We start from the raw sequence: 22,695 nt of genomic DNA on the forward strand, positions 1-22,695 counted from the left end.
CTGTGTCACCCTGACATGGGGAACTGGGCTGCAGGGGAGCCAGGCAGAGGCTGAGGTTGATTTTTATGATTTACTTTATATTTTGTTTGCTGAACAGCAGGTGAAGACAAGCCAATGTCGTGCTTCAGATTTCAGCTGTTTGATTGCATTACTGAAGCGTGCCTAGAACTTAGCATAAACCAGAGAGAGGCCATCCTTCCATTCTGTACTTTTTCCTTAGCTGAAAGTACCAGGAATAGGCGTGCATTCTGGTTTAACCAGCAGTGCTCCAGTAGTAATATCTGTACTTCAACTAAGAGTTTGTCTAAAGCACCTGAAATGTCAGCACTCCCTTGACAGTCAGCTCAGCCCAGCAGCCAGGGGCTGGTGCCTGCCTTCCTTCCCTTCAGACGGAGTCCTGAGCCAAAGGCTCTTTGCTCGTGATCTCAGTCATCCTACTTGAACTTCAGAGCTTTTGGCACAGCTTAGCCTGGACACGAGGATGTTTGGATAGGGCCAGCAGAGGATGGTCACAAAAAGCATAGCTTGGCTTGTATGGTTTGAGCTCTCTTCTCTGTAAGATTGTTAGAAACCAGCCAGCTCAGCCCCAGGGCTGATTTTGCTTTGCGTGCCGTATGTGGCTGCAGCAGCGTCAGAGAAAGGGCTGCCCTTCCAGTTAAATGAAGCAGGGCGTTGCACCCTGCCTGCTGCCTGGTCTCCCTGCACGGGTGCTGCAGACAGGATGGTGGGTACGGCTGTGGCACATCAGCTGTCTTTTTCCATGGCTGCTTCCCTCTGTAGGAGGGCATGTAGAGCTATTCTGTCTATGTGCTGACACTCTGCAGTACTGTGGGAATGGAAACCTGCGTGCTTTGACTGCCCTCGTGTTTACACTGCAAACCGTCAGCATTTTTCCCCTGGCTCGACCTACTGCTGCCACTGACACCGGGGTGAGCACTGCCTGAGCCCAGATGTGGGTGACCTGGCTTCCTGCCCCGCTCAGAGCCGCCGGAGCCACAGCAAACCCCATAGCTTCAGTCAACACCGTGCTTTGGGGGACTGCGGAGGAGGTTCTCAAGGCAGAGCATCTCATGCTGGTGAGTTACTGAGCCGTTAGCAGAATTACTCATGAGCTGTATAAAACACTTCAGAGGATATCGTGTTTCTCATTGCTTTAACGCAGTTTCCGTTTCTACTGAGGAAACGGTGTTTTTGCTGTACAAAGATCATTCAGGGTCTTAAGTTACAGGAGCTTCACCTTAACTGTGCATCATGAACTCTGTTCTCCAGAATACCCTGAGTTCTATTCCATGGTTTATTTAGAGCTGCTGGACACAGCAGTGCCTTACCCAGCAGCGGCCCTGGAGTACATCTGTTGCCACGTTTCTTAGCGCGTCTTTTTCTTTGCTCCAGGTTTTTCCTTTTTGCCTTTCTCATGTGACAGATTCTTCTCCTGAGCCTTCCGGAGGTTCTGATAGGGGCCGAGGTTTCTGCGGACCATTGTACCTCTCCACCAGGCCTGCAGCTGGAAGCAGGAGAGAGAGATCTCAGGGGGAACACTGGCACAGGAAAATGGCCGGAGCATCTCGCGCACTCCCCAGCAGCAGGAAGGATCGTCTGGCCCATGGTGCAGCTCATGTCCGTGTGTAAGCCAAGGGCATCTGTAGCTGGTGGCAAGAGGAAGGGAGCAGCTCTGTGACTCCATTCCTGTGTCACTCATGCAGAGGGGCTGCTGTGATGAGCACAGCCCCGGATCATCTAAAGAGACTGGCTTTTTGTCTTTTGTTCCCTTCTTAACCCTTCTGCAGGTAGCTGCTGCCTTTGTCTTTGCCAAGGAGAAGGGACAAGTTTAATCTGGCTGGATGTGGCTCTGGGCAGCCCGGTCTAGTGGTTGGTTGCCCACGGCAGGGGGATTGAAACGAGATGATCATTATGGTCCTTTTCAACCCAGGCCATTCTGTGATTCTATGAATCTGTCCCTCTCTTGTGCCACCTCACACCAGCCAACTTTCTCAGGCCATTTTCTGCTTGAACAATAGCTGTGTTTGCATTTTGCAGGTGCAAATGATTAACTCCAAGCTGCTGGTGGAGCAGCACTGCCTCAGCTTTGCTCCCCTTTACCTTCAGGATGCTCTTCAGCTCCAGGGCATCCTGCTCTCGTTTTCGTCTTTCAGCCTCTTTTTGTGCCCGGTCAGCGATGATGGTTTCCTCAAACATCCAGCACTGCAGAGTGGCACAGGAGTTCAGCAGTCACATGAAAAACACATCCAGGGAGCACCGGGAGCCCTGTGGCAGCCCACGGGTAATGGGTAAACACAGACCTTCCTCCCCCACCTCCTATATTTGATCTTCCCTGATTCCAGATGGCAAATGTTGCTCATTACCACCACCAGTGCTAAGGCACTGAGAGCTGCTGCCAAAGTGAAACTGCTCATGGCCTGTGTGTAATTAACCTTCTGATCCTGTGGTGTAAAATGGCTGTCTGATGGGGTCTCAGGCAACAGATGTTGGTAGGAAGGATCCATGTTCCCCCAGGATAGGTAGCAGATGATGAGTGAAAACACTTGGGACACTGAGATGACAGCATACAGAGTGAAAATGGAGCCCACAAGCTGGGGAACATCTAAATCAGTCACAGCTTCTCAGACCAGTGACAATAAGGAATGCCTACAAGTGAATTTTTTTTAGCCCCCTTTTTTCTACACACTTTGCTCTGTGCTGCCTGCTCCGCTCTGCCTGTGTATCTGCAATCAGAGTCCTGCAGCTGACAGTACAAAAAAGGCAGGATGCAATTTTGCATGGGTGAGCACTGAGCTGCTGCTGCTGCTGTCTTACCTCGCTGGCAAATCTCTGCAGCATTTCCAGGTTCTTTGCCTTTGTTTCTTTCAGGGCGTTGAGTTCTTTATCTTTAGCGTCTGTGTCATTTTCATGCTTGTCCACCCAGTATTCCAGCTTCTCTTCCACCTTCTGCAATGGCACAGAGTGAGGCTTAGCAGGGGACAAAGAGCAGCAGGGGAAAGGTTTACTGCTGTGACATGCCTGCTCTCAGGACAGGGGTAAGAATCCCATCAGATCTGCACAGTCTGTGTTTCCTTCTCAGCCAAGCCTTGAAAGGATCACAACACTAGGAGTAATGATAACTTGCTGGGGACCACCATGGGGGCAGCAGCACTGGACTGGGTATGAAGGCAGACTAGACTGGGCTTTCAGAGGTGCATGAAGAATGGCGATGCACTGGGGGTTACATCTGTGCACAGTCCTGGTGAAGTAAATGACAACCAGGAGCCGTTCTTCATGCACGGGAAGAGGGGTTTAGGAGACAGTGTTTCACAGTGAGAGAGCTTTTATCCTGCACGTGACTCTGTGGCCACATTCTGGATTAAACTTAGTGCACCAGCAATTAGGTCCCAAGGGAGAGCAGTTTGTGCTTTCTCAGGTTGTGAACTTGGCTTTGTTTGACTCATCAATAGGATGGCAGGTGTTTCTGAAACCACCACACCGATGACTTCCTCCCATTCATGACTAACTTCACCATAGCAACAGCCATCACTGCTTGAATGGAAAAATAATCTGAGGAAAAGCATCAGTCTTGTGGCAGCGTCACAGCTGGACGTGCAAGGGAGACAGAGAGCATGGTCATCTGTGTGGGCCACTGCAAAGCCACCAGCTGCTGTCTGAGTGCAGAGAGGTTTGTACTCAGGAGGTCCCCTCACTTTGAAGCAGTGATCAAACTGTGGTTCTGGAACATAGAGATCACAGTGTAACTGCTCTGAAGACGCAGCTCTTTTTTTGCACTTTGTTAAAAGTTCTGTACCCTTTTCTTAAATTACAAACAGGCAGTGATGTTGGGTTCCCTGCAATAGGACAGGTTTTCTTCTGGTCGTACGGTTTACGAGATGCCCACCAGTGGCATTCACTGTTACGAGCACTGCTGTTGATCATGGGAAAGCTCTGAACCTTTGCATTAACAGCAGAGGGACAGTCGTGGTTGTTTGCTGCTCAAGTCAGGTACAATAATCATGAGATAGCAGTTATTCAGGCCCGGTTCATCCTTAGATTAAGAAAAGGCATGATTAGGCTGGCAGTTTCTGACCTTTCTTTCTTAATGCTCCCACTGTGCAACATTTGGGTGTGCAAAATGGACACCCTAACTCTGTGCAAGAGCATTCCTCACTGAGTTGCTGGAAATCCCAGCTACTGCCAAGAATGGTTTAAACAAAATCCCTATTAGTTGGGAAGGAAAAGCTGTAACTCTGGAATAAACAATGCCAGTCACTGTATGAACAGTAATTTTAAGGCAATATATCCAAATCACAAATATGGGACAGCTGGGTTAATTAGGGCTTGAGGGGAAGAAGTAATCCAACCAGCAACCATCAGGAACCTGGTGAGTTTGATGGAGCAATAATTGGTTTTCTTTAGAAACTGATCAATGTAATGTTTGTCGGTTGCCAGTTTAAGCATTAACAGGAAAAGTCACACAGACCTTGTGATAATGCCTGAGGAAATTTTCAATCTCCATGTGCACTCGGATCTCCTCGTCAGTTTTCCTCTTCAAATCCTATGATCAGTGCAGACAGAAAAATGTTAGACAACGTTGGGGCACAACACGCGTGCTGGTTGGCTTTCCTGATGCATTCCAACATCTGTGCTGTGATGGTGATGGAGAGCAGCCTGGGCATCAGGGGATGGAGGGAGAACTCAGGCAGCTTCTCTCAGCACTGCCAGCAAATGACTGTGCATGAAGTGTTCACAGTTGACATCATGCAAGGGAAGAGGAATGGCCTCACGATCCTGCTTCCTGCTGTGGCACTTACAGTTCTCCTGTTGCTGGGCAGTTCTCAAATGCAATTGGAGCGTGAACTTTTAGCATTAAAATGAACAGGTAAGAATATATTTTAGAACAAATCCATTTCGTTTGAAATCACCTTTAAAGGAACCAAATAAAGTTCTTTGCCTCATGTTTGCTGTTTGGGACCTGATGCAGAAAGTATTGCATCCATGTGATGGTTCCAGGAGCAGACAACGTCCTGGCAGCACCTAAACCCTCTGATAAAGCTTTCCTCCAGGAGAGCAGCAGTCAGGACAGCCGCCTCTGTGTGCAGAGGACAGACAGTGGCTCTGGTGAGGTTTTTTTTAATTTGGTTGGTGTTTTTTTCAATAAAAAGGTTTGTTCTCTATCCCCTTCCCACAGATCTGAAGAAATGCTGCCTGTGCAGCTCACCGTGCTTCAGCTGTAATTCCAAGGGACAAGGATGCCTGTGGTTTAAGAGAAAAAGGATGACGTGATGTAACAGTGGGGCAGCAGACAAGCAGAGGCAGTGCCAGAACCCTAGGAGAGGAAGATCTTGCTAAGCAAGGATTGTTCCCAGCATAGTGCTGAGTCCTTCTGTCCTCACCTACACACAACCTGCTGAATTGACTTTTTCCTTGCTAGGTAGAGATGCTTTTCAGTAAGGGCACTGGGGAACGGTTTACCTCAATTTCCTTGTTCAGTCTGTTCTCTGCATTGCTGCACTTCTTCTGGATTTGGTGCACCTGGAGGTCTGTGCTTCTCTTCATGTACCGGTCCTCCATGGCTGCTTTGGCTTCCATCTGTTGAAGCTCATGTTTGAGGTAGAGAATCACTTTATCTCGGTTCTGGGAGAGGAGACAATAAGCAAAAGAAGCATGAGAACAGTCCAGTTAATTTCAGCCACTGAGGTTAGGCTTTGCTAAACCCTTGGATTAGTGAGTGAGTGCCTGTAACAGGAGAGTAATACCTCAGCCTCACCTGTGCTGAAGTTTTGTCTCCTCAAGTATACTTTGTTCCTTGCATTTGTTGGGCTTTGCTATTTTGTTTTGGCTTTTTTTTCCCTAGTTCTGCAGCAACTGTGTAAACACAGCATTAGGAGCATATAAAGATGTAAATCTCAACTCACTCAGATGTTTCAGTGGTTCTTTCTTGAAATCTTATCAAGTAGATGGTGTCCATTTTTTTATAAGAGCATTCAGTCAGGATTGCCAAGCAGAGCTGGCTCTGAGCTCCCAGCCTCTCCCCACACCTTGTTTTGCATGGACCTGAGCTTTTCTGGAACAGCTCTGTCTCCAGCAGCAACTCCTCAGACAAGACTTCTGGGTGAGTGCACCCTGTTTGTCAGCTTTGTGTGCATGCTCAGGAAGCAAAGTGCATTTGCCCAATTTGGGACTGAGAGTTTGTTTATTCCTTTTTAATCAATTTCTTTGAATGGCAGTTAAAAGTTCATCAGATCTTGGCCTGCAACTTAGATGAACGTCCTGTAAAATGTAGAACTGCACTGCTAGTTAAAAAGGTCATCAAAGTCTCCTGTGCAATTATGTAAGACCAACTGTAATGCCTCTGGTCTGGCTCCCAGTTGCTCCATTACAGCCGTTCTCTCTGCTTTCCTGCCACGCTGTGATGGGTTTGATGCTCAGCAGCCAAACCTTGCAGCTGAAGGTGAAATACCAAGGTGCTGGCATGTACGTGGTTTGAAGCCCACCTATCTTGTCTCTCAAGCATCCTTGCGTTCCTTAACAGTGTAAACATAGAAAAATGCCACAGGAAGAAGCCAGCTCAGTACTGCTGTGTTTAAAAGCCTTTGCAGCATGACTCATTTGGAAAGGTTTCCTTATAAGAAGTGTTTGGAACAGCTAAAAGGCAAAGTCTTCCCTCTGCACCCCTTGTAGGACACAGTTAGGAACAGTAAAGCGTATTTATAAGGCTCCTGAAAATCAGAGGCCTTGGCTGATGCTGTTTGGTGGTTTTCAAAGTCATGCGTTCAAAATATTTTGAAGCTTTAGCAGATCAGATATTTTGTTACAGCCGTATCATCACATGACTGCAGACAGCTACAGGCGCGACCTGTTCGTGCCCCATTAAGGCTTCCGGTAATGGCTTTTATTTTCCTTGATGAAATTTGGTGGGTGCTGGGAACAGTTGTGTTCCTACTCAGCAGACGTGGGAGGTGGCCAAAGCACTTTATCTTGAGGCTGCCTCGCTGTATTGTGGTGAAAGCATGTCTAAATTGCAGGGCTGGCATAGAGATCAAGGAGATGCTAAAGGAAAACACCAGCGTTTTGTGGCCCTGAGGCTCAGCTGCTACAGTCAGTGCTGCAGTGCTATCTGTGAAGGGTCTGGAAACAGGTCAGAAAAGAAGGGCTCGATGTAGGCTACAAAGAATTCAGAGAGGTGGGGCAGAGCATGAACACCATTTTTTATTTCTTATTTTGATAAAGCGGAGGGAAAACCACTCTTGATTTCAGAGCCCCAGGCCTCAGCCAGGAAGGGGACCCGTCTGCTCTGTTTTCTTTGCTGCATGGCATGTTTGTGGTTTGGATTTGGTGTTACAAAATGTCTTTGTTAGAAGTGGGGAGTCTGGGGGCTTGATTACACAATGCAAAGCAGACGGGAAGCGAAATGCAAAACCCTGTGGGTGTTTACAGAAATGCGTTCACTTGGAGGGAGGCTGCAGGCATGTGGGAGCTACTGCAGCCCAGCTGATGGGCCTGGAGCTGCAGTGCTGGGGTGTGTTGGGTGTTAGGTTGCACATAGCAGATGCAGCTGCTGCCCCCAACCCGGGGAAACCACCTGTGGGTTGTGCTGTGCCCTGAACCTCAGGGGCAGGCGCTGGGAAAAAGAGTTAACATCTATTCATTTCTGGTTTATGGCAGCAAAGGGCCCTACGAGGACACAGCGTGCTTTCACAGCTAATGCAGTAAACCTCTGGGCTGCTTATTTGGGATGACTTCAGCTATGCAAAATCATAAATCATGTGTCCAGAACTATCACAAAACTGGCAGAGAGCAAGATCAAAACCCAGGAAATAGTTGTTACGAGCCAGTCTGCTCTGCTAGCAGGCAAACAAGCTGTTCTCTCAGATCTCTCAGCTCACAGACACCAGCTCAGAGGCCTGTCTGCTGCTGTTAGCCAGCACCAATGAATTCTGACCAAAAAACGTTGTTTGGTGGCAAAAGCAACAATAAAGGTATGCACATTTTGTGTTTTCTCTTATGTCCTGAAAGTGCCCCCTAGATCTCTCCGTTCTTCCACAGCAATGAGTATTTGCAGTCACTTAAAATGCAGCTGGCTACAAAATTAGCAAACAGGAGCTATGTGCTGGCAGCTGGTGAGCCTGCACTGTGTCTTGCTGCCTGCCTCCCTGCTTCCATGACCAGTGTGGATGAGCTTTCCTCTGGCAGCTGTAAAACCTTAGCCTGCAAAGCCTGAAGATATGCTTAGATCTACACACCTGCTGCAGCTGGGACTTGCAGCCCCTGAAAGCACAGCATGCAGCCCTACAGACACGTCTGTCCCAGCTGCCAGAACACCCCTGTGCTGCACCCCCCCCACAGATGCTTCAGCTGAAAGGACGACAGGGCTGACAGGTCACCCACTGTGATGATTTGTAATGTCCATCTTCATTGCAAGGGATTGAACTGGATGGCATCGAATGGTTCCAGGTTTGGCTCTGTTGCAGCAGCTCTGCGTCCTGCCGAGCTGCTGTGGGGGCTGACGTGGCCCCAGGACCATCACAGACCTCCTGCTTTCCACTGAAGTCGTCTGGTACATTTCCCCAGTGTAAACACAGAGCAGTGTATGGGTATGAGTTGACCACAAAACCTACAGGTCACAGAAAGCGTCTGAGTGAATAGCAGTGCAAGAATTTAAAAGGCAACATCTCTTAAGTTTTTCTCCTAAACATTATCTTATCCAACATCAACAGTTCTGTTTGCACAGAATGTCATCACTGCTCCAAGGAACCTGCATGGTTTTCTGCATGTTAGAAAATCAATGCAGTAGCAGCAAGCAGAATTCCTGCAGCCAGGTGACACGGAGGGGTAAATCTAAAACCAGACTGTTCATCGCAGCAGCTTTCGAGACAGCAGTGTTTTCCAAAAGGAAACAAAATAAGTGAAAACATGTAGCGTTTGATTTGTGTTCTATTAGAAAGAAAAATGAGCTGAGCCAGCTAATACAGCTTTAATCAGCATCTCATTAAGAAATAGCAAGGCTGAAAATACAGAGAAGCAACACGCGTGAAGCAAAGACCACGTTTTTCTGGTTCCATGATGAGATCTGTTTGGTTTTGTGTTCTCAGCCACTGGACTGGAGACAACCATGCAGGCTTTTGTCTAAAGGCCTGTGTATTATTATTGTTCAAAATACTCTAAAATCAGCAAGCTGTATTTCTGCTCCTAATTAGTTGGTGAGGTGACAAATCCTGCAAGTGTCTGTAAAATTGCCTATGGGGAAAATCCCATATGAAGCAAATAGAAATTATTCTCCCTTGGGAGACAAAGTGAGACACCATTATTTTTGGCACAGGAGGAAAGCACTACTTGAAAGTAGTCTTGTCTTTGATTTGTTATCAAAGCTGAAGCTATAAGGAAGCCCAGGAAAATACTTTTAAGCTGGAAACATAAAACCAAAATCCCAGATGGGTGCAGATCCCATTTGATGAGGCAAAAAAAGCAAGAATCAAATTAGCAGAAGGTACTAAAAGGACACAGAGAGGAGCGTGTGCTCAGCGTGGGAGCTACACACATTTGTATGACTGCTAGAGCTAGGAGAGGTGCAAGGCAGGACAAGCACCAGCTGTGCTGCTGACTGTGCAGTGCCAGGACGGGTTCGAATCTGTAGGGAGAAAAACAGCGCACACCAAAAAAAAGAGCACTTCATCCCTCCTTCCTCTTTCAGTTTCCACAACTGCTCTGTCTTGGTATTCCTCCTAACTTGCTATCTTCCCACATCTTTCAGTGACTCCTTTCTGTGACGTCCACAGTTTATTCCTAGTGCTCTTTTCATCCTGCTACATTTCCCAGTGTACGTTACGCATTTCCAAGATCTCTGCTGGCAGATGAGGACTGACGTAAGTTAGTTTTCCAATCTTGTACATTCCTGCTTTCTTCTCTGCTGTTCTGTTTTAATATCTCCTCTGGACTTCTGGTGCACGTAGATAGCTGTACATATTTCCAGTGTCAATAGATCCTTCCTGTTTTTGGAACCATCCACTTATTTACAATTAAACCTTCCACTACACACGCATCCAGGCTGCCAACATAAAACCTTCATCTTCTATAAACTGTACTCCGGCAGCGTGTCAGCAGCTTGAAATTCCTCTGTGCAGCCAAATGTTTATTGGCTTGGTGGCCATTCTTCTGTCCAAGGACAAAATTCTTACTGATACGGTGTCTTTCTTCACATGCCCTTGCTTTCCTCTTCCTCTGCAATGAACCAAGTGTCAGATTCTTGTTCTTTCTTTCAAGCCTTGTATAGCTCTGACCTTGCCTTTCTTTTGCTTGTTTTTCATCGCGTGCTCTTTTTCCTCACCTCAGCAGAAACAGGTTAAACTTGCATGTTTCTTCACCGAGCTGAGTGCTTTTGCTCTTTAAGCATGCATGACCATCGGGTCTGAGCTGTCTGCTAAGCATCACAGTGAGCAGGGATATGCCATTTAATTGATCTGCACTTGTGCAGCAAGTCTGATGTGTCCAGAATGCCCCTGATCTACTGTGCATGCACAGACAATTCACGTGCTGAAAGAAAGGCTGAAGCTGTCCACACAGATAAAGTTGATGGGGTGTGTGTATGGTAACATTGATCTGCCCTTGCACAGGGCTTGTGTGTTTGGGATTTTGTTGTATGTGGAAGCCTAGGAAATAAATGAAAATTCTGATACTTTCCCCTGACAAAACTGCAGGTAGAAAAATGGCATGTCCCCACACCTGTTCTGACACACTATTTCTTAATCCCTCACCGTCAGTCTTTCTTCTGTGCCAGGTGTCATGTCTGCACCATTAAGTATGACAGAACCTTAGATCCTGCTGTCTGCAGCTAATCTCCTCCTGGCTGCAGATTAGCAGCACTCACTCATGTCCATGCTTTGCAGTGTTCTTGCACAGCACTGCTTCTGAGGTGTTCTGACTTCATCAGAGCCTTTCACAATTATAAGCACTTTGAGTTTCTGCTTGAATACCATTGAACAGCATTCTTAAATTCATTAATAACTATATTCAGGCTATAAATCAGTGTTGCAGTTATTCTGCTTCTATATTCTTAAATGATGGATTGCTACGTGTGCTGTGTCCTCTCATCTGAGTGCTAGTTCCTGGGCAGCAGGAGCAAGCTTGCTAACACACTTCCCCTGGCAAGATGCCCAGTGTTAAGTAATCTCACCTGAAGTTCTATTTCAGTTTCTTTCTTGACATCTTGCAGCTGTTTCTGGAGTGACTTTATCTCTTTCTTTCCTTCTTCCTCCCTGAAGGAAAATGGGAGAATACAGTTACTTGAATATATCAAGAAAAGCAAGAGCTGTGTACCTAGGTAGAGAATTTTCAGACTCCTTATACGTTGCTGCACCTAGCTGAACACTGCTCCAATTAACCTGCTCACTCAGTGAATTTGTTAGAGCTGAACTAAAAGAAGTGAAAAGCTTGCCCTGCTTCAGTGCAGCATAAAAGCTTGCAGTGTTTGAGGAATAGAAAAGGCATTCATCTCTTCATTTTGAACTTCAGTGTTGAAAGCAGTACATCTTCAGGTCAGAGAGATCTCACCAAACCTGGTAACTTCTTGGTAAGTAAATCCTGAAAGAAGGGATGTATGGATTAAGCAGAGAGGATGGGAATGAAAGGGAAAGTGAACCAGAAACCTTGAGGACCGAGCCAAAACCTACAGGGGTGTTTAACAGTTTAAACCAAAAAGGATGCAATAATGTTGTAGGTCTCATTATTTCACTTTCCTTTGAGGGCTTTCCCAAGCTTTTATGCTTATCGTTTGATCTAAAGCCAGTAAGAAGAACTGCTGCCTGAGGCTTTGTACCCTATCCCCCCTTTACAGTCAAACATGCATTTCATTTCTGGAGTACTTAGCTGGGTAACTCTACTACAGAGGGTCCTGATAAGGAGTCCCAGCCTTACTGCAAACTGCTTTCAGACTGGTGTATTGACACAAAACCAGATAAGTATATGGTATATTTAAATACAGATCAAGTGTATGCAATGAAAGGAATGTATAGCAGAACAGATAACACAGTGCTTAGATGTGGTTGATAGAATGGAATAAAAATTATTATTCCCTTAGTGATGTTAAGTTGCATGCCTCTTTCTAACTCTAGTGTTGAATAGTGATTCCACAAGCAACTGCTGCTTTCATTTTTTTGCTTTCTGACCCTTCCTTGGAAAAACAATAAATCCCTTGGTTTTAGATGCTGGAAGAGGTGGCTTTTGTGTTCACAAGACAATTGCCTCTGCCACCATCTGTGCTAGCCCTGCACTGGAAAAAGGGAGCACATTAGCATTTGGGTCAAAGCAGATCCTCCTGGGCATCGTGTAACCTGAAGTCCGTATGTTGCTGACCCTGGCTTGAACAGATTATTTGCTACTCTGGCTTCCTCTGGGGACAAGGAGTTGAAGGTCAGAAAAGTCCTACATCACATTATGTTTTAATTGATATGGAGCAGTGTTTGCATTAATGCAGACGCTGGTGTCCAAGCTCAGACAATTCCAGTCAGATTAGTATCAGTACAGGCAGTTATTTCTCTCTCCAAGGGCAAATGCAATTTGTGAAGTGCTCAGGATAATTCAAGCTGGAAAAGAATCCTTTCCATATCTTGACGTAGGATTTGTTTTTGTTTTCCTTTTATATAGTATAATGAGGGAAAATGGGCTTTGGCTCCAAACCACTAATCAGAAAAGTACAGAACACAACTCTGACCTGATGAGGATGTCATTCAAGTTGCTTTTCTTTGCCTTCTCTCTCCCATTAGCTTCTATTAGGCTATCAAATGTTCCTGATTCCTCCATCTTCTTCACAGTGGCTGTAATTACATCACTCACATGCTGCCTGCCAGAGAGAAAATGAACACAAAGTAATTAGTAGGCGTACACTGATACCACAGTGTCTGCCACCTTTATCAATTATTATCAATTATGTTTAAAAAAAAAAAAAAAAAAAAAAGAAATGCAAGATCCATTTCTGTTCTTATGACTTAGCAAACCTAAGTGTGCTTCTCCCATGGCACTTGCTGCTTCCAGCTCTAGAGAACTGTGTATCTGGAAGAAGGTCCAAGTTTATAACTTCACATTATGGTCTGAATGTTACTCCAGGAAATAGAGAAGAGGTGCAGAGGTACCCATGTCGTGCCAGCTTGTGCTGCCATCAGGAAAAAGGCTGCAGCAGTAATGGCAGCTGGATGGATCTTGGAAGATGAGATCTGGGGACACAGATGTGTCTATGGAGGGACATCTGGGTGCCAAAACGTCCTGGTGCAGCCCTAAGGCAATCCTAACAAAGACGTGGGCTTGCCCAAGTTGTTGAATCTCATGGTGCATAAGGTATTGCTATTTTAGCTGCATTTTCCTCATTTGTGTCAGGATTTTCTTGAAACTCTTTGTTAAAACATTAGTGGACAGAAGCCAGGATGTAGAAAAATGCTTACAGAATGCTCAGCTCCCCAGTCTGTCTTTTAAATCAAAGGCTGCTGGTATTGCTGCAAATGAAGGCACTTGATTTAGAGCAAAAATGAAAATTATTTGGGAAAAAACCCAAAACTTATTTTGGTTTTATTTTTTATAGACATTGATTGTTCTACAAGGGAGAATGGTTCTAGCTGCCAGAGGTTCCATGTGCCTACAGAGTAACTGAGTTCATGAAACAACTCTCAGACCCAGCCTTGAGCATTCATATCTGCCAGGGAACCTGACTGCCTGCACCTGACTGCATCCTGGGATGAGTTCTACTCAGCCATTATTAATTGGGTAATGTTTCACAGCCACATACAAAGTAAGCTCATGGTCAGTACTTGGCATCCAGAGGCAAGCAGGAGTCAGAACCAAATGGTCTCTGAGGCCAGACCCCAGTGTTCTCTTTAAAAGTAGTCATTCTAGATCATGACTGGGAAACACCAGCAGTGGGAGAGTGGGAAGTCTGTATTTTGCTTTGCAAAGATAGAGTGAGAACTTTACAGCTGTGAGCATCCCTCACAGGCATCACATTTATGCTTCACTCACCTGTCAGCCTGAATTTTTCTGAGATCATCTGCAGACAGAGCACTGGGTTTCATGGCCCTTGTGGAAATATGATGGGCTCTTTTTGGATCCTCAGAGTTCGCCAGCTGCTGCTTGCATTCAGTGCTTTTCCAAGACTTGGAGGTAACGGTTTCCCCCCTCCCCTGCCTTGCAGAGCTGAGCTCTTGATACTTAATGTCCAGCACATTCTGGGTGTCTGTGATTTCTTTCGTTTTCTGGCTCTTGATCTACAAAAGAGTAAGAGAAACCTGCTTGCACGTTGAGCAATAGGAACAGACCCTCTGCAGCTTTATGTGGGAGGAAGAAGAATTAATAATAAACACAAATCCACCTATACTACGACCAGTTGATGATTCTACAAAGAACTGAATAGCAGAAACGTTCATCTAGGTTAGATTTGAGCACCCCATTTAGACTTACTGAAGTTGATGGGATCAAAAGGCCAAAAGTGACAGGACTAGAAAAGGCCTCAGAAGGTCAGCTCACCTGCCCCAGGAGGTGATGATTCAGACGTTTGTCTGATACATTCTTAAAGACCCCTGGCCACGGAGACTACATGCCCTGCAGTCAGTACCAGCGTGCCACTCTTCTAAGGAAGCTGTTTCTGAAACTTCAGCAGCTGAGCCCCTGATTTCTTGTCCCAGTCTCTGTAGAAACAGAAAAAAAAGCCTGCCTTCCTTCTTTGCAGCAGCTTTTATGTACAGGAAGCTTGTTAGTCTGTTTCTCCTCAGCCTTTTCCCTATCTCGGCTTGTCTTAGCCCTGCCTGTCACCAAGGCCTTTGCTTACAGTGTAGTTGTTACAACAAGAGCTGATCTTAGCCTGTCGCTAAGTACTTAATAGCAGTACCACCAGAACCAGCTAATGCAGAGGCTTCCAGCCTCATCCTAGCCCATAGCTGCCTACTGCCCACCCTGGCTGCTTGTGAAATGGAAAAAAGAACTCGCTGACAGGAAACATTTTCCAGCAAGAAAAGAAAAAATAATTATATTTTTAGCAGTCCAGATCACAGCACAACCACACGAATGTTTGTGCCAACGCAGCACAGAGGGCAGAGCGAAAACGGGAGGTCAGACTGGGAACAGTGCAGGCTAGCAGTCATTCCAAGAAGGCCCTGATGGCGAAAGGCTCCGTTCGTGTTCCGAGGTGCTGCTGTGGTCAGTGGGGCAGCGTGCAGGGCACTGCAAAAGGCTGATCCTCCTGAATGCAGCGTGCAGCTCGGGAGGGGAAGAAGCAGCCCCTGCTCTGCGTGACTCAGCGCTGGGTGCAGAAGGAGACTGAGCGACTCCGTGCTTAATTTTTGGACGGTGAAATTTACATGAAATGAATCTCATGCAAAGTATAAGGAGACCTATGAAAATTACATGGTTAATTAGGAGGAAGAAAAAGGGGTTTAAATGGGTTGATGGTGAAGGCTGTATTTCTGAAATAACTATTCTAGGCAAACAAATGGCTTTAATATCATGTAGATTTTATGGATGCTGTAATAGGTGTTTGTAATGTCTGGGAAAGCTCAAGACAGGCTATAACTGGATTATCTGTAAACAGTAGAGAATTAAGCACTAATAATTGCCAAAGAACTACAGGAGAGCAAGGAGACTGTAAATTGCATGTGGTGCCATCCGTGCAGTCCCTAGCTGTTTATCTTTTGCTGGTCTTTTGCCCCAAATCTAGCAGACAGAAAGGCTGCTTCCTCTGGGGAATGCACTGCATGAAGCAGTCTACAAGAGTCCCTGATTTAGAAACAAGCAACACTGCGACTAAGGCTCTAAAAAGTGCCAGCACTTGAATATGTCAGTATATGAAATGTCAGTCAATGAAAATGCCACAGGTCTGTTGGACTGACAGCTCAAGTAGCATGAAGGGTGCTTTGCAAATACAAACGCAGTGACAAGAGGTAAATCTAAATGAGAACAGGGACAAGCAGTGAATTGCAGAACACCAGAGTTAGCAAGGAGCTTCCCCAGAGCCATTCTCTGTTTTCTAAACTGTTTCCTCCTTGATCTGTATTTGCATCTTTAAGAACACTACTGAGGATTGCACTCTATGGGAAAACTGTGTGTTAAGAAATTACTTAGTAAAAATGAGCCTCTGTGTTTGAAGAGGAAAACTAAGTGTACCTTTAGGAGGTCTGTCAACCTCAGATCGTGTGAAGGGGAACAGCTCCCACCCTTGTCGAGATCTGCGCTTTCTGTGCTGCTGCTGCTGGCACAGCAGAGCTTTCACACCCGCATCTGTGAGGGAGAAACATCCTCGGCAAACACGCGAGACTGGCTCACCGTGCTCTTCTAAGGAGAGGAGCGCCCTCTATCGCACAGCCTAAGCATCGCTCACGCCCTAAATTCAGTGTCGAGCAGCTTCTGCCGATGATTTATTGATTTACTCTCCTCTTCCATTCTTAATTGATACATCAGGCACTGAATAGCATTCGGTCTGAAAACTTGGAGCTCAGGTTTTATTTCCATCCAGATCACACTTTTTTTTTTTCCCATCGTTTTTAGTTAAGCAAATTTCAAACTCTTTTTCAACTTGAAAACAGCCCTGCTGTATCACTTAAATATATGAGAACAGAACTTACAGCAGTTTACCCCTCGAGACGATCCCACCTTGTTTCTTGTGTCTATCACATACTCTTAACAGCCACCGTACATATAGAAAATAATAAACCTCTGCCTGAGCACAGATCTGTACTTTATACCTCTCCCCAAAACCACTTAGTTGTGGTGCCTATTAGAAATCAACTAATTAATAACAGACGTTAATAACGAGTAGTTACCAATACATTTTGAAGGGAAATCTTTCTTCATTTGTTGTCTGTGGGGACTAGAGGAGCCTCAGCACTCACAGAGTATCAGAATGACCCTGATTTGGGTCATAGTTCTTGTTTGTTAGTAATTCAGAAGTGGCAATGCACTTATATAAGACTTCAGACATGTATTGTTTATTTTTCCTCGATCCTTTACTTGTCATCTAACCATGGAGGTTTTAAAACTAAGCCTCGGAACCTCATCTTAGGTCACCAGAGTCCTTTGCACAGCCTTGCCAAACGCTTCTCAGTGCTGCTGCAGTACAGATATTAAAACTGATCATCTGTGTGCTTTTATTGCTTCTTCCCCTGAAGGGTCATGGAGAAAAAAATACCTGAGTGGCTATTTAAAGAAAGCTAATAGAAGACGTAAAGGACAAGAAGAAAAATGAGAGGTATTTTCTTAAAGAGCAAGAGGCACATACATGGCTGGTGTCTGTCTTGCCCTCGTGTGAAACTGGCGTGATGTAGCCAAGGATTGCGAGCTGATCAGCACAGTTCTCCAGCACAGCAGTAAGCAGCAGAGCTTCCAGCCGACTGAGTTTCTCCATTTCTTTAGTGTGTGTGCTCTTGCTAAGAGGAACAGAGACAAGAGGTGCCCATGAGAAAAGCAGCATGGTGTTAGTAACAGTAGTTTAAACTAAAGGTAGACCTGAAATAGCCTTGACTGCAGCCTTCTATACACTTCCCTAGCTTTGTTTATAGCTTTTCATACACTGTTTATAAGAGGAGCCCTGCTCTGCTAATGGCTGCCTTCGGGACAGAGGGAATGTTTAGCTTTCACAAAACAAAGCTCTGGTCCCTCCTGCAGCAGATCTGGGAGGGCAGGCTGAAGAAATGCAGGACGAGGTGGCCTCGTTTGGCTGCTCTACCTACAACTGCATTTGTGCCATCTGTAAAACCCTTGCATAAACACATCCTAGGCCTGCAGAATATTACAGTCAATCTGCAAGCATACCACGTAAATCACTCATAATCTGTGTAACAAACTACAAGTGTCAGTTCTTCTTTCTTTTCAGACTTAGAATTAATAACAGAGTGAAGATGCAAGTTCTGCTTTTGCATTTTGGTCAGAAAATGTATCTTTCTAGCTAAGAGGCACTAATAAAATTCTTTTTAAAAATCTTTTTAAGAAATCCACGATGTACATTCTGAGTTTAAATAACACAAGAATAACCTAGTACATGCAGAGGGCTAATGCTAAAAATATGGTGGGAAAAAAAAAAAGATTTGTTGTGAGAGCTCTGACAGATGATGACGACAGCATTCTTCAAAGAAAAAACAACACGGCTCTCATAGGAAAAAGTGACTTATTTGGAAACAAAGGAGGATGCAATAGCTTCTCCTCTATTTCACAAATAACTTCTGTCCAGGAGAGAATTAACTCAAGATATTAATGTCTGTTAGGACAACTCGCAGCTGGAATGCTTCTCGAAAGCCTGCTGGTTTGCACCTCCCATGTATCTCCTGTTATAGCCATGGATTCACTCAGCAGATGCCAGTGCCAAAGCAGCTCACCCTGCCCGGGCTTATGATGACTTGGAAGTGAGAAGGAAAACACTGCCTGGGGCACTTAGGAACGTGACAAGCAGTGAGTGAGGCCTCACACTCTCGATCCAGGCACTGGCATTGACCTTACTGATGGTGCTTTGCTGAACTCCTTCACTAAGCTCTATTAATAAAAATGAAGTATATATGAGGGACTCCGATTCCCCCAAGATCTTGGGCTGACATTCTTTCCCTGCTGATTTAAGGGGAAAGAAAAACAGATGAAGAAATATGTTTGAGAACAACCAGGAGAGGTGTGGCCTGCTGTCCCTTTGAGGATTGCAGCTCCCTCTGCTGTGTGGGGTTCCTGGACACACACTTCTCCCATCCTGCTGCCTGAACTCCGATGGCTCCACGGGCAGCATTTTGTGGCAGCATTCCTCTCACTTATTCAAGGCTATACCCATCCATTCCAGTGAGCAAATCCAAAGCTGAGGATGTTGCATCTCTTCCAGCTCAGTTTCACAGATGTAGTGGCGAAAAGACATTCTGAATTGCCACAGAGGCAGCAGCTGGGCCGCGAACCAGAGCTATCTTCCCTTTTACCAAAAAATAGGCCAGTATTCGGCGCCTTACAAAACCCTGCCTAGCCCTACTGTTGGAGCAAAGCTTTAGGGAGCGTTTATTGATCGGCTGAGACACCTCCGCTGCTGTGACAGTTTCTCAGTTATTAGAGAATATCCTCCTGGCCCTGCCGGGTCTGGCTGTTCCTTACCTCCTCACCCCCGCCGCCGTGCCGCCCCGCCGCCCCTAGCACCGCCGCGGCGCTCCCCGCGACCCCGTCTCCATGGCGACCGCTGTGCCCGGGGGCCTCGCGGGGCTGCCTCAGTAAGTGCCTGCACGGAGCGGGTGCCGAGACCCATCCCCGAAACGCCGCCCGAAGCAGGAAAGGGACGTGGGGACAGAGCGAGGGACGGCGAAGGACGGCGCGTTAGGGGCGCGCACACCGCCGGACCAGCTCGTAGTTTTTGCGCTCGGGCGCTGCCGCGGGCAGCCCGCAGCCGGGGGCCTTGGAGGCGACATCCCGGCGGGCAGCGCGCCGCCTCCTCCTTTCGCCGCCATCTTGGCCGGGCGCCGTGGGGGTGAGCGGGGCTCGGCGGCGGTGCGGGGTGCTGCCGGGGGGGTTGCGGCGGCAACGGTGCTCCCGGCGGCGGCGGGGCGACCGGAGTGTTGCGGTTCGCGGTGTGGCGTTCGGGGAGCGGGCGGGATGGCGCCGATGTACGGCGGATGGAGGGAAGCGGGGGTGCCGTGCTGTGAGGAGGCGGAGCCGCCCCGCAGGAGCCGGCGGTACATCAGGGCTCGGCGCCGGGCTGCGGGCGGCCTGCGGGTGCTACGAAGCGGCCGGTCGGGGCGGTCACGGTTCTGTGTGTCGTTTGTAGGCCTGCCGGGACTGCGCTGCAGGAGGACGCCATGAGCGGGAGGTGAGTGCCTGCCGTGCGCCTTGGCACGGCGGGACTGCAGCGCTGCGGTGATGCTGCAGGCGGTGAGCAGATGGCTGTGGCTGCTCTCCTTTCCCAGCACTGCGCTGCCCGCTGGGCACTCTGTGTATCTGGTACATCACTACGTTTGCGTTGCCCTCTTTGAAACCCCTGACTTCAACTGGCTGTAGCGGTCTGTCCCTGAAGGGAGCTTATAAGCAGGAGTGGGGACTGACTGACTTTTTACGTGGCCTAATAGCGATAGGACAAGGGGGGAAGTTTTAAACTGAAGGAAGGGAGATTTCTGTTAGATGTTAGTAGTAAATTCTTTACTCGGAAAGCAGTGAGGCCCTGGCAGTGCTGACCAGAGCCGTGGGTTCCCATCCCTGCAGGTGCCCAAGGTTGGATGGGCCCTGAGCAGCCTGAGCTGGTGGGGACAGCCAGCCCATGGCACGGGGTGGGCTGGGTGGGCTTTGATGTCCCTTCCATCAAAAGTTGATTGTTTTGAACTGAGTTAATTTGTGTGTTTTCCATGTCTTTAGGTTGTGGTGCAAGGCCACTTTTGCTGGCTACAAACGTGGCCTCCGAAACCAGCGGGAGCACACTGCCCTGCTGAAAATTGAAGGTGTTTATGCCCGCCAGGAGACAGAGTTCTACTTAGGCAAGAGATGTGCCTATGTATACAAAGCTAAAAAGTAAGTCAGCCTCTTACATCATGCTTTAGCAAATGCTGAGATGTGAGCAAATGATTTATGTATCTTTTGATAGAATAAAGAAAAGAATTCAGCTCAGCTTACCAATAAAATGCAGTATCACGTAGAACAACTTCCTTAGCTTGTCGTAGTTTTAAAGTTCTTTGTTAGCTTTGAATTTGTCCTTCGTTCAGATCAAGAATTAATGTGAAGTGTAATTTGTAACAGTGAATGATTATGTTGAAGGAGCAAATGGAATGAGAAAGAAGCTTTGCTTGAGGCTGGTGAAAACTGAAGGCAGGTTGATAGAGCAAATTGAAGCGAGATGAATTTGAGATGAGCACTGAGTTTTTGGGATCTTTAGTGGCAGAATATTTTGTCAGGCAAAAAGAAGGTTGTATACCAGCTCTTTTGTGTCTGTCACAGCTCTGTTGCTTCTGCTGTGCTAGCAGTGGTAGAGGCATTAAAAATAGTTGTTTGTTGCCTTCTGCTTAATTTTCTTCTGAGTGTAGTCGTTAAGAGGTCAGACATGGAAGTGAAATTGCCTTAACTAAAATCGATCAGGCTGTTAGCATCACCACAGTCATTCCTGAGGTGGCATGTGGCTTCTTGTAAGGTAGCTGCTGCCTGTCTCCATGCCTGTGGTGTGTCTGGAGAAATCTTACAGATAAAGTTAAGGCATTTCCTTTGGAATGAGACTTGAGTAAGTTTTACGTGTTTCTGTTTCCTCAGCAACACCGTAACCCCTGGTGGCAAACCCAACAGGACACGGGTGATCTGGGGGAAGGTAACCCGCGCCCATGGCAACAGCGGCATGGTCCGTGCCAAGTTCCGCTCCAACCTCCCTGCCAAGGCCATTGGACACAGGATCCGGGTGGTGAGTAGCTTTGGGAACGAGGGGTTCCTTGTCAGCTTTGGGGTGCGTTTTAATCTCATCTTGCACGGCTGCTTTTTGTATTCTGCCTCACTTCCTACCTACTGGCAAAGGGGCTGCGGCATCAACTTTCCCTCTTACTTCCCAGACGATTGCGTGAGCTGCATGGCAAAGTCCTAAAAGTAGGCGTGGGAAGGCTCTTTGGGCAGGAGAGCTGACTGCTGGGTGGGAACTTGTATGCCATCAGATGCTTCTTCAAGTCGCTTGTTACGCTTTCTGTACCTTTTCTGCATAAATGGAAGTCGCTGTTAAAGTAATTGAAGAGATCCATGATTCAAATTATAACTGCAAAACTTGTTAAACTGTACAGTCCAGTAACAGGAATTCTAATGTGATTCTGTTCTTGTGCTTTTCAGATGCTGTATCCATCCAGGATCTAAATTTTTATTGGAAATAAAATACAGAATGTGTTCCATTTTTGTACGTTCCTGTTTTTAATCCCTTCCACCTATATTGAAAGATCTTATTTTTCAGTGGCATAACACCACAACACACAGCACAGTGATGTAGTAGTGACTCTGAAGTGACTCCTAAGCTGGAGATTTGACCCGTACTTGTTAAAGGCATCTGTTGAGCAGGTTACCTTTGAAAAGGTGAATAACTGACAGCCTTTATCCTGACCAGTCATTGCCTCCAACATAGCATCTGAATGTTTACAACCTTTGTAAACTGTTCACCCAGGGTTTCTATAGAAAATGAAATATTTCCTTGCCTCCTCAATAAAGGGAAGCTTATATTGGTGTTTCTCTTGAAACATCACTTTGCAACGAATGCTGTTGGGACAGCTGTCTGACATTGTTGTCATGCAGTTTCTCTGGGTGTGTGTTAATACTTGCTGGTTTTCTTGCCAGCCCTACCACAGTAGTGTTGGGATGGGAAGATTTCATGCACTGAGATGCCGTTACTTTAATGAACTCCTGGAGGTTTGTTGAACAACAAGGCAATGAAAGTGGAATTTAGGGTTTCTTTAAGTGCAAGTTTCTTAGTGCATAAAAAATACCGTATGACTTTAAGGGAAGCTTCAGACAGCTGCAGGTTGGCATGGCTGCTGCTGATGTCATAGTCTTAATTCACTCCCCAAAGGAGTCATCAGTACCCTGAGTGGGTGGTCGTTGCTGAGGCAGGGAAGTGGTTGCCCTCACCTTCACTCAGGTACGCTGAAATCTTCATTCCCCTGCGCTGGGACGCCTGAGCTGGGCCTTTGTTCTCCTGTGTTCCTGCAGTTCTCTCCTGTGGTGGGCTGGTGTTTCGTTCAGGACTGATCCTTTTTCTTCTGAAGGAGGTGGAACAGCTGT

The 22,695-nt window shown here is 46.7% G+C and overlaps 2 protein-coding genes across 3 annotated transcripts; one reads left to right on the top strand and one right to left on the bottom strand.

The window, feature by feature from the left end:
- Nucleotides 1–1,366: 1,366 nt before the first annotated feature.
- DRC9 (dynein regulatory complex subunit 9) lies at nt 1,367–19,768 on the bottom strand (the record flags this gene model as incomplete). The annotated part of the gene is given in 13 exon segments (XM_079539941.1): nt 1,367–1,504; nt 2,101–2,202; nt 2,815–2,946; nt 4,466–4,540; nt 5,458–5,619; nt 11,156–11,237; nt 12,692–12,820; nt 13,987–14,231; nt 17,234–17,381; nt 19,114–19,181; nt 19,185–19,375; nt 19,378–19,607; nt 19,764–19,768. Coding segments are annotated over 13 exon segments (1,707 nt in total).
- RPL35A (ribosomal protein L35a) lies at nt 19,741–21,815 on the top strand. 2 transcript variants are annotated; one of them, XM_079539458.1, is made up of 4 exons: nt 19,741–19,777; nt 20,317–20,469; nt 21,199–21,343; nt 21,757–21,815. In XM_079539458.1, exons 1-4 carry the CDS (start codon nt 19,767–19,769, stop codon nt 21,778–21,780), a joined length of 333 nt encoding a protein of 110 aa, XP_079395584.1. In that variant the 5' UTR covers nt 19,741–19,766; the 3' UTR covers nt 21,781–21,815. The 2 variants fall into 2 exon arrangements, with proteins under 2 accessions (XP_079395584.1, XP_079395585.1); XM_079539459.1 differs by having other exon boundaries at nt 21,232–21,343.
- Nucleotides 21,816–22,695: the final 880 nt, after the last annotated feature.

Source organism: Tetrao urogallus (genome assembly GCF_951394365.1).
Source record: "Tetrao urogallus genome assembly, chromosome: 9".
In the NCBI taxonomy this organism is placed as follows: Eukaryota; Metazoa; Chordata; class Aves; order Galliformes; family Phasianidae; genus Tetrao; species Tetrao urogallus.

Excerpts from the sequence above, each read along its gene's own strand:
- RPL35A (XM_079539458.1), top strand. Across the intron at positions 20,470-21,198 it reads TATGTATACAAAGCTAAAAA|CAACACCGTAACCCCTGGTG; the intron begins GTAAGTCAGCCT and ends CTGTTTCCTCAG. Across the intron at positions 21,344-21,756 it reads TTGGACACAGGATCCGGGTG|ATGCTGTATCCATCCAGGAT; the intron begins GTGAGTAGCTTT and ends TGTGCTTTTCAG.